A 15056-nucleotide genomic window follows, 5' to 3' on the forward strand; every position below is an offset into this window, starting at 1 on the left:
CACTGTTATAGGGGCATTCTGTGGCTGTCACTAATGTAGGGGGACGCTGCGGCTGTCAGTTATAGGGTGCGCTGCAGCTGTCACTGTTATAGGGTGCGCTGCGGCTGTCACTAATGTAGGGGGCGCTGCAGCTGTCACTGTTATAGGGTGCGCTGCGGCTGTCACTAATGTAGGGGGCGCTGCGGCTGTCACTGTTATAGGGGGGCGCTGCGGCTGTCACTGTTATAGGGTGCGCTGCGGCCGTCACTAATGTAGGGGAGCGCTGCAGCTGTCACTGTTATAGGGTGCGCTGCGGCTGTCACTAATGTAGGGGGACACTGCGGCTGTCAGTTATAGGGTGCGCTGCGGCTGTCACTAATGTAGGGGGACACTGCGGCTGTCACTGTTATAGGGTGCGCTGCGACTGTCAGTGTTATAGGGGGGGCGCTGCGGCTGTCACTAATGTAGGGGAGCGCTGCGGCTGTCACTGTTATAGGGGGGGCGCTGCAGCTTTCCATGTAAGGGGGCGCTGCAGCTGTCACTGTTATAGGGGGCGCTGTGACTGTCAGGGGATGCTGCGGCTGTCACTGTTATAGGGGGGGCTGCGGCTGTCAGTGTTATAGGAGGCGCTGCGGCTGTCAGTGTTATAGGGGGGGCGCTGCGGCTGTCAGTGTTATAGGGGGGCACTGCGACTGTCAGTGTTATAGGGGGCGCTGTGGCTGTCAGTGTTATAAGGGCACTGCGGCTGTCAGTGCTATAGGGGGGCTCTGCGGCTGTCAGTGTTATAGGGGGCGCTGCGGCTGTCAGTGTTATAGGGGGGCTCTGTGGCTGTCACTGTTATACGGGGGCACTGTGACTGTCACTAATGTAAGGGGGCTCTGTGGCTGTCACTAATGTAGGGGGCTCTGTGGCTGTCACTGTTATGGGGGCACTGTGACTGTCACTGTTATAGGGGGGCGCTGTGACTGTCACTGTTATACGGGGGCACTGTGACTGTCACAGGGGGGCGCTGCCACTGTTATACGGGGGGAGCTGCGGCTGTCACTGTTATGGGGGCACTGTGACTGTCACTGTTATACGGGGGAGCTGCGGCTGTCAGTGTTATAGGGAGGCGCTGCCACTGTTATATGGGGGAGCTGCGGCTGTCACTGTTATGGGGGCACTGTCACTGTTATACGGGGGAGCTGCGGCTGTCACTGTTATGGGGGTACTGTGACTGTCACTGTTATACGGGGGAGCTGCGGCTGTCAGTGGTATTATAACTTTTCCTATGTGTATAGAGTCTGCACCATCTACATTTACAATGTTTTCTCTGTTTTTGTTCTTGGGATTAATTAGTAGAAGTCGTATTGATTGAAGGGGAAAGGATTAATAAAAGCGTCCACCTGCTGATGAGGGCTGCAGCCACTGACAATATGGAGGCTATATTTAGTCTGTATGTTCGGAGAGGAGCGATTACCGGCCTGGGCCCAGTTACCGCGGCAACCATCTCTGGTGGCTCCGAAATCCTGAAGAGTGTATTGATCATCCGTAATAATGTAGAGAAAGGGAGAGTGGGGGGATGTCACAGGCTGACAGTGGGGGGCACACAAAACGTAAACGTCTACTGCCACATAATGTAAGTACACGGTGGGCACAGGAGGACCCCGAGGGCACGGAGCAGTAGGGCACAAGGTGCACAAACATAGTCACCCAACATAGCGCCTATACCCCCCATGTGTATGAAGTCTGTCTTCACCTGCCCGTGAGTTAGCTGCCTACTAGATCCGTAACAAGTATGCGCACTGAGCAAAGCAATAGTATATAATGGAAAAAAATATCATATATAGGGTAGCAGATAGCAGAGTAATAAGATGACCATATATACTTGCTCCTGGATTATAAATGGCGGACCATTCAGGTACAAGATAGATGAGTAAGGAGGAATTACTGAACAGGAGGTCAAAAAGATGGAAAGACAATGGTTGAATGAGTGCCTGCACTTACATGTGTAACATGATAGTGATCATGAGAGGTAAATACATATAAGGGATATATACAATAAAATGTAATAGACAATTATTGGATCAAAACATGTGGACCAAAACAGGGGGGAAGGTGACAATGTATAGTAAGATACTCGTTAAATTGTATGTGGGATCTACAGCACCTGTGAGAGAGATATATACACTGCTCAAAAAAATAAAGGGAACACTTTAAACAACAGAATATCCAAGTAAATCAAACTTCTGTGAAATCACACTGTCCACTTAGGAAGCAACACTGATTGACAATCAATTTCACATGCTGTTGTGCAAGTGGAATAGACAACAGATGGAAATTATTGGCGATTATTACAACCCACACAAGTAGCTCAGGTAGTGCAGCTCATCCAGGATGGCACATCAATGCGAGCTGTGGCAAGAAGGTTTCCTGTGTCTGTCAGCATAGTGTCCAGAGGCTGGAGGCGCTACCAGGAGACAGGCCAGTACACCAGGAGATGTGGAGGGGGCCGTAGGAGGGCAACAACCCAGCAGCAGGACCGCTACCTCAGCCTTTGTGCAAGGAGGAACAGGAGGAGCACTGCCAGAGCCCTGCAAAATGACCTCCAGCAGGCCACAAATGTGCATGTGTCTGCACAAACGGTTAGAAACAGACTCCATGAGGATGGTCTGAGTGCCTGACGTCCACAGATGTGGGTTGTGCTCACAGCCCAACACCGTGCAGGACACTTGGCATTTGCCACAGAACACCAGGATTGGCAAATTCGCCCTGTGCTCTTCACAGATGAAAGCAGGTTCACACTGAGCACATGTGACAGACATGACAGAGTCTGGAGACGCCGTGGAGAGCGATCTGCTGCCTGCAACATCCTTCAGCATGACCGGTTTTGCAGTGGGTCAGTAATGTTGTGAGGAGGCATTTCTTTGGAGGGCCGCACAGCCCTCCATGTGCTCGCCAGAGGTAGCCTGACTGCCATTAGGTACCGAGATGAGATCCTCAGATCCCTTGTGAGACCATATGCTGGTGCGGTTGGCCCTGGGTTCCTCCTAATGCAGGACAATGCCAGACCTCATGGCTGGAGTGTGTCAGCAGTTCCTGCAAGATGAAGGCATTGAAGCTATGGACTGGCCCGCCCGTTCCCCAGACCTGAATCCGATTGAGCACATCTGGGACATCATGTCTCGCTCCATCCACCAACGTCACGTTGCACCACAGACTATCTAGGAGTTGGCGGATGCTTTAGTCCAGGTCTGGGAGGAGATCCCTCAGGAGACCATGGGCCGCCTCATCAAGAGCATGCTCAGGCGTTGTAGGGAGGTCATGCAGGCACATAGAGGCCACACCTCCATGGGATAGTAGTTGTGATTTACAGTCATCATTTATACGTTTTATTGTTATTATATACGGTAGCTGAAAAAACGCAAAATTAATGAACATGCTGCGTTTTTTACCGCGATGTGTTTTTTTTCGCAGAAAAAAATGCATCATGTGCACAAAAATTGCAGAATGCATTCTAAATGATAGGATGCATATGTATGCGTGTTTTATGCGTTTTTATCGCATTTTTATAGCGAAAAAAACGCAACGTGTGCACACAGCCTAACCGTATAATGGGTGCTGTAATAAAGATGAAATTGCAATGGGAGTCAAAGTGCAGTGTGTGCTGATATAGGTAAGATGGTAAAAGGTATCAAAGGTGTGAGCACTGAGAATAGACAGCTAAGAGATAGTGGTAAGTATCAATTAAATATAGAAAATTAATTACTATAGGCAATAGCTGTATGAGGGTGCTCACAGCTGGTATCAAATACATAATGACACTGGATGGAGACAAAATATAGACATAGTGAATGGCTGCTGAAAGTGCACAAAAATGGAAAGAGAAATACAGATGAAAGCTACTGACCAGCGCATAGGTAGACAGGAATTGCAAGAGGTGGCTAGTATAGAACGGTTACCTGTATGGTCACAGAGGTGAGTTAAGGAACGTGCCCCGACACGCGTTTCGGATCAAGTCCTTTGTCAGGGGTTCCGTGTCCTTTGTCTCAGGGATCTGTGCAGTCTGACCTATATTGTTCACCTGCTGTGGTGATTAGTGGGGGTCTCTGAGGTCTGACCCACCTGGATTTTAGTCATTGTCATCTATCTTGTCATTTGTTTACTGAAAATAAATCCGGTTTTCTTTCTTACTATTCTATTTGTTCTCGTTTAGATGGAACCCCTAAAATCAACTCTGCTTTTAGTGAAAAAGTGGTGAGCGCCGGAGAACCCGTGTCTTTATTGTGTAATGTGAAAGGCACCCCGCTACCCACAATCACCTGGACGCTGGATGACGAGCCCATCAACAAAAATGGAAACCACCGAATCAGCCAGATCATCACTTCTGACGGCAATGTTGTCAGCTACCTAAACATCACCAACACAGGGGTGCGGGACGGGGGAGTCTATCGCTGCACGGCCAATAATTCTGCCGGAGTCGTCCTGTACCAGGCTCGAATAAACGTAAGAGGTGCTTGTCAAATCAGCTCCTCAAAAAAAAAAAATTAATAAAATGAATATGTGATATGTTCTTGCAATATTCAGACCTGCCTTCACAATTCTGCTGGTTGCACTTTGGACACAGTCAGCAGCTGAGCTCCATTCTGCTGTCAGACATGTGACCTGAGCTCCCACAATACACTGCTCTCTGCAACCCGGCAAAATTCTGAATCAATATAAAATTTTGTGTTCAGACAATTTTTTTCTTTTTTCCTTTGTTTTGTGTCCAGTGGTCAGGTTACAGGTAGCATTTATTTCAGGTATTTGAGTCCAAACCTCTTTATATTTTTTTTGCATAACTTTTTGTGTGGTTTTATGTAGCAGTGTGTGACCTGCGAGAGAACAGAACTGTATGACGTGTATTGGTGAGACGTGTACTTGTCCAATTGTTAGGACTACTACAGGTTCTATGCAGGCCTATGTTTCTCCATGGTAACAGACCACAAACAAACACTGAGTAGTCATATCCTGAAGTGTTCTGAAGCCTTGCGGCCACCACACTGAGACCCCACTGGGAGGAAATTAACTTTATTCCTTCTGGCAGCCATGAGCTTTCAGTTATATAGGTGTGACATTAGTTATCTCTCAGTACATAATGAGCAGCGGCTGTACCCACACCCAGCACGTACTGACAGCCGACTCTGCACTAATTCACTATAGAGCCGGCTCTCAGTCAGCGCCGCTCACTGTGCACTGAGTGGTGACTGAAACTGTGCCGGCCGCACCCCTATGACTGAAAGCCAAAGCTCTCACTGTGGCGGCCCCACGGCTTCACAACGCTTTTAACCCTCAGGTCAATAGCGGTTTTTCACTTGACAGGTCACCTTTAAGTAAGTGAGAAGTAGAGAGTGTGTCTGCAGGATCTGACTACACTGGGTTTGCTTGTAGTCTGTTACCATGGAGACACATGGATTTGAATAGAAATTTATGCACTCAAATACATTTTTAATAAATATGCACTTTTTTTGCATGCAGTTCCTACACAGACTAGTGTGTTTCCATAGTAACAGGCCACAAACAGTCTCTTTGGAAGCCCCATGCTGCAGTCCCACTCCTTTTTATCCCTCAAACACCACCTACTTGCTTGTATTCGCCGCATGAGTGAGAATTAATGAGGGCATTTGCAGGTTCTGACTACAAAGGGCTTCTCTGTAGTCTGTTACCATGGAGTCATCTAGGTCTGTAGAGGAAACCAGCGAGTCATTACGAGAGATTAATAATAAGAAAAGCAATAATTTTTTGTTTACAGTTCAAAAGCAGACCTATGCGTCTCCATGGCGACTGACTAATGGCTTAGTAGCTGTATACACAAAACTGTAAAAGATTGCAGAGTTGCGTGTTTTTTTTTCATTTTTGATTAATTTTGGTATGAGAATCACTTTTAACATTAGTTTCAGTTGCGAAAGCTTAATATTAAGTTTGTGCTGCTGTATTCTAGAATCATATAGTGCTCCCCTATGGTCTTTTTAGGACCGGCAAGCATTCGACCAATGAAAAACATCACCGCAATAGCTGGAAGGGACACGTACATTCACTGCCGTGTGATCGGGTACCCCTACTACTCCATAAAGTGGTACAAGAACTCCAACCTCCTCCCATTCAACCACCGCCAGGTCGCTTTTGAGAACAACGGGACCTTAAAGCTCTCGGACGTCCAGAAGGACGTGGATGAAGGGGAATACACGTGTAATGTTCTCGTCCAGCCGCAGCTCTCCACCAGCCAGAGCGTCCATGTCACTGTGAAAGGTAATACTAATTTGGGGGATCATTATTTTTCTTTTTATCTTTTCTGCATACGGTTCAAGAAATGAATAAGTGCCACTGTGGGGTGGGGAGGATAGAGGTAGTATTGAGTTCTGTGGGCACCTAGTGGTGGCTGCAGGTTCAGGAATGATTTCATTTAATGAGGACCTTCCATTTGTCATAAATGTGTTTGGTTTTTTTTGTTTTTTTTTACTTGATCCGTCAACAGCAGCTTGTTGACACTTTCCAATTTGCAACAGGAGACTCTTTCAATCCAGAATTGAAAACAAGCTCAGTGGACAAAACTAAAGAACCGAGAAAAATCTGGTAGAAGCAGTTTATGGCCAATATGTTCTCTTCTTTCGTCTTGAAGAGGGTCATCTGTGACCCAGGTTATTAGATTCATCTTGATGTTAATGATTCAATTCACTGGGATCAGGTCGGGCACGTGAAATGTTGGCGATGGCCCAAACACAACTGTCACACAGTGCAGCAGCAGTAAGCAGCAGCAAAAAAAAAAAAAAGTGCAGCAGCAGTAAAACCTACGATAGGGGGTATCGTAGGTTTTACTGCTGCTTTTTAATCGGGGAGAAAAGGTTTATTTCAGGGCATGACGTTTGCTTTTATATGTCCTTGACACTAGAGTGATCTTTTTTTGTTTTGCGATAAGGAATACATTCGTTGTATGAGACTCAGTCTGGAATGAATCACAATTGCAGCCGCCGCTGATAGTCAGGCCTCAATTAACAGATTTGTTCTGAAAGATGCAATTATGAAGCTCGTTCTCCAGAGATCACCGCCTGCCGGGATGTTGTCTGTAGTTAAAGAGAAATTTCACCCGAAGATGAAATTCATGTAGCGCCATCTGAGCCGTCTGTGATGGGGGTAACCTTACAGGAGAGGGCTGGGGGCATGGAGGAGATCCCTGGGCTTCACTTTGGGCAACCAGGGCAGGTGTTAGTTTATTTTCCATAATCAAAAGTCATGGGAGAAATAGAAATGATCTATCAGATGAAGTTAAGAACGCTGAATGCAATTCCTCTACCTGTAGCGCATTTGGGGCCTTAAACTGAGAACCATAAAAAAGGGTAAAACTGAAAGTCGGTAGCTCATCTGAACTTTCAAGAAATGCGCATGTGTTCACCACACGGGGAGTTATTACTACTGGTAGTCAGAAACCTGTCAGTTGTGGATGCCACTTTGCCCCCATTACTACACCTTGCCCCAATGGGTAAGAGCTTGGCCCGTCGCTAAGACATAAAGTCAGTAGAACTGACCAGGAGCACTGGGGTTTCATGGAATCATCCGCTATTATCTATGGACAGTGGGCTGAAGACGGTTGGAGGCTCCAAATTACAATGAAGGGGATTTGCTGCAAGTCACTAGTTTACAACTATGGTGGCAGCACCTGAAATACAGACCTCCTTAAACAAAGACTGACTGCAGACCACCTAATAAGCATCAACATTTTTTTATCTAATTTTTTGTGGACTCAACAGAAGTTTATGGGTTGCTGTCCTTCTACTCCGATCTTCCCTACTTTCTATATCCTGCCCTTCGCTTTTTTGCTCTCCTCCCTTCCCACACATTAGCAACTCTTCCCATCGCCGCCTTGTATATATATTGCCGGCTATCGTCCTCCACTCTGGGCTGTTATGTCACAAGGCACCTCCTTGATATTATCAGCATGCAAAAATAATGATCCATTTGGCTCAGGAGCTCCATCTCCCTTGTCCAGCCACCACCGCCGCCGCCATGCTACCCGCCTTCAGCACACTGGTAGGCAGAACAAGAAGAGGGAACATTCATGTCACAGAGGATGGATAACAACAGAGACTTCAATACATAGAAGGGGGTTTTGCACTGATGGGGGTTTTGCACTGATGGGGGCTTTACACTGATGGGGGCTTTACACTGATGGGGGCTTTACACTGATGGGGGCTTAACACTGACGGGGGCTTTACAATGATGGGGGCTTTACAATGATGAGGGCTTTACACTGACTCTCAGTAAAAGCCCTCAGATATCGGTACCCTGTTTAAGTAAACTCCAGACCTTTCTTTGTCAAATTAGTATTCCTGGTCATCTTGGCAAAACCTATATTTGTTAGTAAGTTGACCCCACTCTCTGTTTTTCTTTCTCAGTACCTCCTTTTATTCAGCCATTCGAGTCCCAAAGATTTTCCATCGGTCAAAGAGTGTTCATCCCTTGTGTGGTGGTCTCGGGGGATCTGCCCATCACCATCACGTGGCAGAAGGACGGAAGGTCGATCCCAGCAAATCTCGGAGTGACTATTGACAACATTGACTTTACAAGCTCCTTAAGGATTTCCAATCTGTCACTAATGCACAATGGGAATTATACCTGCATCGCCCGCAATGACGCAGCCGCGGTAGAACATCAAAGTCAGCTGATTGTAAGAGGTAAGAAGTGTCCACTCTCATATCCCTATGGTATACAAGACGGATGCTGCATCAGAATATCTCGCCCAGCTTTCCTGGAAACATACACACATATACGGTATATGATAGAAATAGATGACTCCAAATAAGTGGTATACCTAACATATGGGCTGATTGTGAGGTCATAGATTTTACCTGCAGTTGCCACTAGAGGGAGCTTAATATATAAATACTAGATGGTAGCCCGATTCTAACGCATCTGGTATTCTAGATTCTGTATGTAGTTTATTTATGAAGTTTTCAGAATAATGCAATGAATACACAGGATTCGGCCGGCCGCAACTAATTAGCGAAGCGTGGTTCATATTGCCCAGCCACGTAGTATACAGCACAGACACGTAGTATATTGCCCAGCCACATAATATATTGCACAGCCACGTAGTATATAGCACAGCCACGTAGTATATAGCACAGACACGTAGTATATAACACTGCCCATGCAGTATATAACACAGGCCATGTAGTATAGAGCACAGCGATGTAGTATATAGCACAACCACGTAATATATTGCACAGCCACGTAGTATATTGCACAGCCACGTAGTATATTGCACAGCCACGTAGTATATTGCACAGCCACGTAGTTTATAGCACAGCCACGTAATATATTGCACAGCCACGTAGTATATTGAACAGCCACGTAGTATATAGCACAGACACGTAGTATATAGCACAGACACATAGTATATAGCACAGACACATAGTATATTGCCCAGCCACGTAATATATACCGCAGCCATGTACCGTAGTATATAGCACAGCCACGTAATATATTGCACAGCCACGTAGTTTATAGCACAGACACGTAGTTTATAGTACAGACACGTAGTATATAGCACAGACACGTAGTATATAGCACAGACACGTAGTATATTGCCCAGCCACGTAATATGTTGCACAGCCACGTAGTATATAGCACAGCCACGTAGTATATAGCACAGAGATGTATATAACACTGCCCATGCAGTATATAACCCAGGCCACGTAGTATAGAGCACAGCAATGTAGTATATTGCCCAGCCATGTAATATATACCACAGCCACGTAGTATATAGCACAGCCCACATAGTATATAGCTCAGTGATGTAGTATATACCACAGCCCACGTAGTATATTGCACAGCCCACGTAGTATATAGCAATGTGGGCACCATATCCCTGTTAAAAAAAGAATTAAAATAAAAAATCGTTATATACTAACCTTCCGTTGGCCCCAGATCCAGCCGAGGCGTTTACCGATGCTCCTCGCGACGCTCCGGTCCCAAGAGTGCATTGCGGTCTCGTGAGATGATGACGTATCGGTCTCGCGAGACCGCTACGTCATCATCTCACGAGACCGCAGTGCATGGACCGGTCACCGGAGCGTCGCGAGGAGCGGGAAAGGCCTCGGCTGGATGCGGGGGGCCGACGAAGGGTGAGTATATAATGTTTTTTTATTTATTTTATTATTTTTAACATTAGATCTTTTTACTATTGATGCTGCATAGGCGTTACACCGTGGCATAACGCGGTCCGTTAACGCTGCCATTAACCCTTTGTGAGCACTGACTGCGGGAAGTAAGGAGCGGCCATTTTGCTGCCGGACTGTGCCCGTCGCTGATTGGTCGTGGCCGTTTTGCCACGACCAATCAGCAACTTGGGATTTCCGTGACAGACAGACAGAAAGACAGACAGAAGGACAGATGGAAAGACGGAAGTGACCCTTAGACAATTATATAGTAGATCAGTTTAATACTAGCTTTATGAATCCCTATACACTTGGCTCCCCCTAGTGGTAACTACATGCATCCAGAATTATATCTTTTAAAGAGGATGTGTCATCGGGTCAAGAGTGGCCAATTACTGCTCTTTTTCATTCTCGCTGCTCCCTTGAGTGTTCCGTTTTTTTGTTATTTTTAAATACGCCATAAAGTTCGAGAAATGAGCTTTTGCACCTCGTGCTAATTGCTGTTTTTTTTTAACCATGGAGACGTGGCTAACAGGATCCTCATGGGCGTGTCTTTGGGCTGCTCTACATTATTACCCTGGGGCTATACCACCTTGGTACAGACCATAAAAATTTGCAAGAAGTTAAAAGGCCCATATCTCTGAAACCATGTGGCGGGCTTGAAAAAAAAAATCCCCCCAAAATAAGGAATACTCAGTGGGGGACAGTGGGAATAAAATAAGAGCAAGAACTAGATACTTCTGGACCGCTCTTCTTTAATTGATCGACTTACAAAATTTATTATTGAGCTGTAGGATAGGTAATAAATAGGGATCAGATTTGTTACAAAATTCCCCCAAATTTAAAGTTTTGGCAAATTCAACCATTTTGGAATTTGGTTTCTTAGACTGCCTCTATTATGCTGAATTCTTTGGGGGGCTAGGAAGACACTTTATCAGTACCTGAGTCCCAGGTGTACCCCATTTAAAGGAATTGTCTCATCATAGTCAATCCCCTTTAAGAGGAAAGCTGCTTAGTTATTTATATTGAACTGTACAAATGGACGAGGGCCGTAGTGGTTTTGCATATAGGAATGCAGAGATCTCCGCAGTGCAGGTGATACGTCAGGGGGCTGATGGAAGGATTACTGAAGAGAAAGATTTTATATTTTCTCTCTTTCACCCAATTCCGCAGTCGATCTGATACCTTCACATTCAGTCGTATCTGTCGGTTGAATTTTCTTCCTGAGGGTAGGCAGAGGTCATTGCTAAGCCCAAAGGAACGAGGAGCCATCATGAAAATGAGAGCAGTTGCTAAGGAACGGCCAACCTCAGCCGCCTGCCTCTCCTGCTGCAGCCGCCTCACCCTGAGATGGCTAGAGATGCCGCATTCACCTCACGTCTACATGGCTTCTCATTGTAGGAGCTGCATGCTATCTACTGCTGAAAAATGGCTGGCACAGTCCTGGCAGGGTGTTCTGCAGAGAATGACATGGGCAAGGCGGAACACGTTCTGTAATTTATGCCAAACCTACTTAAGGAATGCATGGGAAGTACCAAAGGTCCCCTATGTACAAGAATATAACTACTATAATACTGCCCCTATGTACAAGAATATAACTACTATAATACTGCCCCTATGTACAAGAATATAACTACTATAATACTGATCCTATGTACAAGAATATAACTACTATAATACTGCCCCTATGTACAAGAATATAACTACTATAATACTGCCCCTATGTACAAGAATATAACTACTATAATACTGCTCTTATGTACAAGAATATAACTACTATAATACTGCCCCTATGTACAAGAATATAACTACTATAATACTGCTCCTATGTACAAGAATATAACTACTATAATACTGCTCCTATGTACAAGAATATAACTACTATAATACTGCCCCTATGTACAAGAATATAACTACTATAATACTGCTCTTATGTACAAGAATATAACTACTATAATACTGCCCCTATGTACAAGAATATAACTACTATAATACTGCTCCTATGTACAAGAATATAACTACTATAATACTGCCCCTATGTACAAGAATATAACTACTATAATACTGATCCTATGTACAAGAATATAACTACTATAATACTGCCCCTATGTACAAGAATATAACTACTATAATACTGCCCCTATGTACAAGAATATAACTACTATAATACTGCTCTTATGTACAAGAATATAACTACTATAATACTGCCCCTATGTACAAGAATATAACTACTATAATACTGCTCCTATGTACAAGAATATATCTACTATAATACTGCCCCTATGTACAATAATATAACTACTATAATACTGCTCCTATGTACAAGAATATAACTACTATAATACTGCTCCCTATGTACAAGAATATAACTACTATAATACTGCCTCTATGTATAAGAATATAACTACTATAATACTGCCTCTATGTACAAGAATATAACTACTATAATACTGCCTCTATGTACAAGAATATAGCTACTATAATACTGCTCCTATGTACAAGAATATAACTACTATAATACTGCTCCTATGTACAAGAATATAACTACTATAATACTGCTCCTATGTACAAGAATATAACTACTATAATACTGCCCCTATGTACAAGAATATAACTGTTTTACACCCCTATGTATAAGAAAGTATGTTAGAATGAATGGAGCAACAGAAGTGAGTAGTATTGGAGTTTTTACTTTTTGGCTATTTACAGCCTGATTCTGCGGGTGACCATGGATACATGTTGCTGGCATAGTAAGTGCTTCTAATAACTGATGGAGTTTGATTTTGTACAGTGTTGCGTTGTGGTGTAAGTAGATGAAAAGTGACAGTATTTGTAGCTCATGGCTCTGAGGACAGGAATGCTCACCCTCACTGAGGCCTTTTCTTGTCTGTGGGGTGGTATACTTCTGATGTAAATAACCCTTTACTATAATACTGCACCTCCGCTATCAGTATATAATTTACTCAGTAGTCAGTTATACTTTGTAAGTGAGCACCCCCTACTGGCCAATTTGTATTATTACAGTGCTGATTGTTTACAATAAAGTGAGGACAATACTTGATACTACAACTCCTAGCATTTCCTAACAGACCCCTGAGTCCTCCATTGGAAAATAAAATGTTATTCATTTGTTTCTTAGTGATATCTATTTCTGGGAAAGCTGGGTAACATCCGATGTACGCCCAGTGGCAGCTCCTACCCGGGTTGGCAACCAGATATTCAGCTTCTTCAGAGTTGGCTCAGTCTGTGCCATATTACTCATTACCTGGTGAATACAAATTTAAAGGGACATGTTTACTAATGTCTGTACTTATAGTTCCTCCTAGATTTGTGGTCCAACCCACCGACCAAGACGGGATTTTTAGAAAAGCCGTCATACTGAACTGCTCTGCGGAGGGTTACCCTGTGCCTACGATCGTGTGGAAATACTCTAAAGGTAAGACCCTACCAGCTGTCCTGGCTCCGGTCATTGTAATCCTGCCTCTGATGATAATGTGACTGCTGAAAACTCTTCCTGATACTACAGGAAATCAGGGTGATAAGGATCGAGTTATGAAAAACACAACAGCATTGTAATTAATACACAAATTAATATCAATGTATAATCTGTAGACAGTATGCTCACCCTAGTGGTGGCTGCCGAGAGGCGGAATATTATTTTGCGTTATGCCAACAAAGAACATTTGGTGTTGAGTGTCAGAAAAACTAAGGAAGAGTCACTAAAATGAGAAATTAGGACATGATATTACAAGGAAGAAGTTTCTTGTGATACAGGAGGTGCATTGTGGATGAAAAATCTGTTTAGCGCTGTCACTTTCTGTGGACGGCCGTGGCTGTGAGTCTGTGTTTCTGCTGTAATTTATTTATTTCCTAAGGAAATTGATTGGAAAGCTTAATCACTGGACGCGAGCGCTCATTACTCCGCACAGCGCTCACAACGAGGAGACCGCAACAAAGGTGTTGTATAATCTCAGGTCAATTGGAAAAATATTCAGTAAATACAAAATATTCTATTACTTAAGGCTGGAACTGAACTTCTATCTATCTATCTACTTACCTACCTACACTGACTTTCAAAAGTATTCATCCCCTTTGCATTATTGTTGTTTTCTTACGTCACAACCTGGAATTTCACTGTTTTTTGAGGGTTTGCATCAGTTCAAGTGAAGAACATGTCTACCGGTTTTTCAAAGAGCTTTCTACATCTGGCCACTTGGATTTTTGCCCACTCTTCAAGGCAAAACTGCTCCAGCTACTTTTAAGTTAGATGGTTTCGTCTGGTGAACAGCGATCTTCAAGTCTGACCACAGAGTCTCAAATGGATTAAAGTCTGGGCTTTGACTAGGCCACTCCAAAACATTTACACATTTCCTCTTAAACCACTCGAGTGTTGCTTTAGCAGTATGCTTTGGGTCATTGTCTTGTTGGAAGGTGAATCTCCGCCCAGTCTCAAATCACTGACAGACTGAAACAGGTTTTGCACAAGCATATCCCTGTATTTCGCACAGTCCATCTTCCCCTTGACTTTGACCATTTTTCCTGTCCCTGCTGCTGAAAAGTATCCCCACAGCATGATGCTGTCACCACCATGTTTCACTGTGGGGATGGTGTTCTTGGGCTGATGAGCAGTGTTGGTTTGTCACCAGACATAGCATTTACCTTGGTGGCCAAAAAGTTGAGGACACTTGGGGAGTTTCCCACATGTCTTTAGTCAAGCTCAAGACGAGCCTTATAATTTTTGTGTAAGTAAAGGCTTGTTTTCTTTCCACTCTTCCATAAAGGCCTCCTCTATGGCTTATTGTGGCCCTTAGGACAGATACTCCAGTCTCTGCTTGGGGACTCTGCTTGGGTTACCTTTGGTCCCAGTGCTGCCTCTCTGATTAATGCCCTCCTCACCCAGGCTGA

The 15056-nt window shown here is 44.4% G+C and overlaps 1 protein-coding gene across 2 annotated transcripts in view; it reads left to right on the forward strand.

Moving 5' to 3' along the window:
• The window catches only part of DSCAM (DS cell adhesion molecule), a 518766-nt gene that overhangs the window by 237698 nt on the left and 266012 nt on the right, over positions 1 to 15056 (forward strand). For both annotated transcript variants that reach the window (XM_077293859.1, XM_077293860.1), the window contains exons 7-10: positions 4175 to 4471; positions 5971 to 6246; positions 8388 to 8666; positions 13468 to 13587. In XM_077293859.1, the coding sequence (XP_077149974.1) occupies positions 4175 to 4471; positions 5971 to 6246; positions 8388 to 8666; positions 13468 to 13587 (972 nt within the window). The remainder of the gene's footprint in view (positions 1 to 4174; positions 4472 to 5970; positions 6247 to 8387; positions 8667 to 13467; positions 13588 to 15056) is intronic.

This window comes from Ranitomeya variabilis, chromosome 3 (assembly GCF_051348905.1).
Source record: "Ranitomeya variabilis isolate aRanVar5 chromosome 3, aRanVar5.hap1, whole genome shotgun sequence".
NCBI lineage: Eukaryota > Metazoa > Chordata > Amphibia > Anura > Dendrobatidae > Ranitomeya > Ranitomeya variabilis.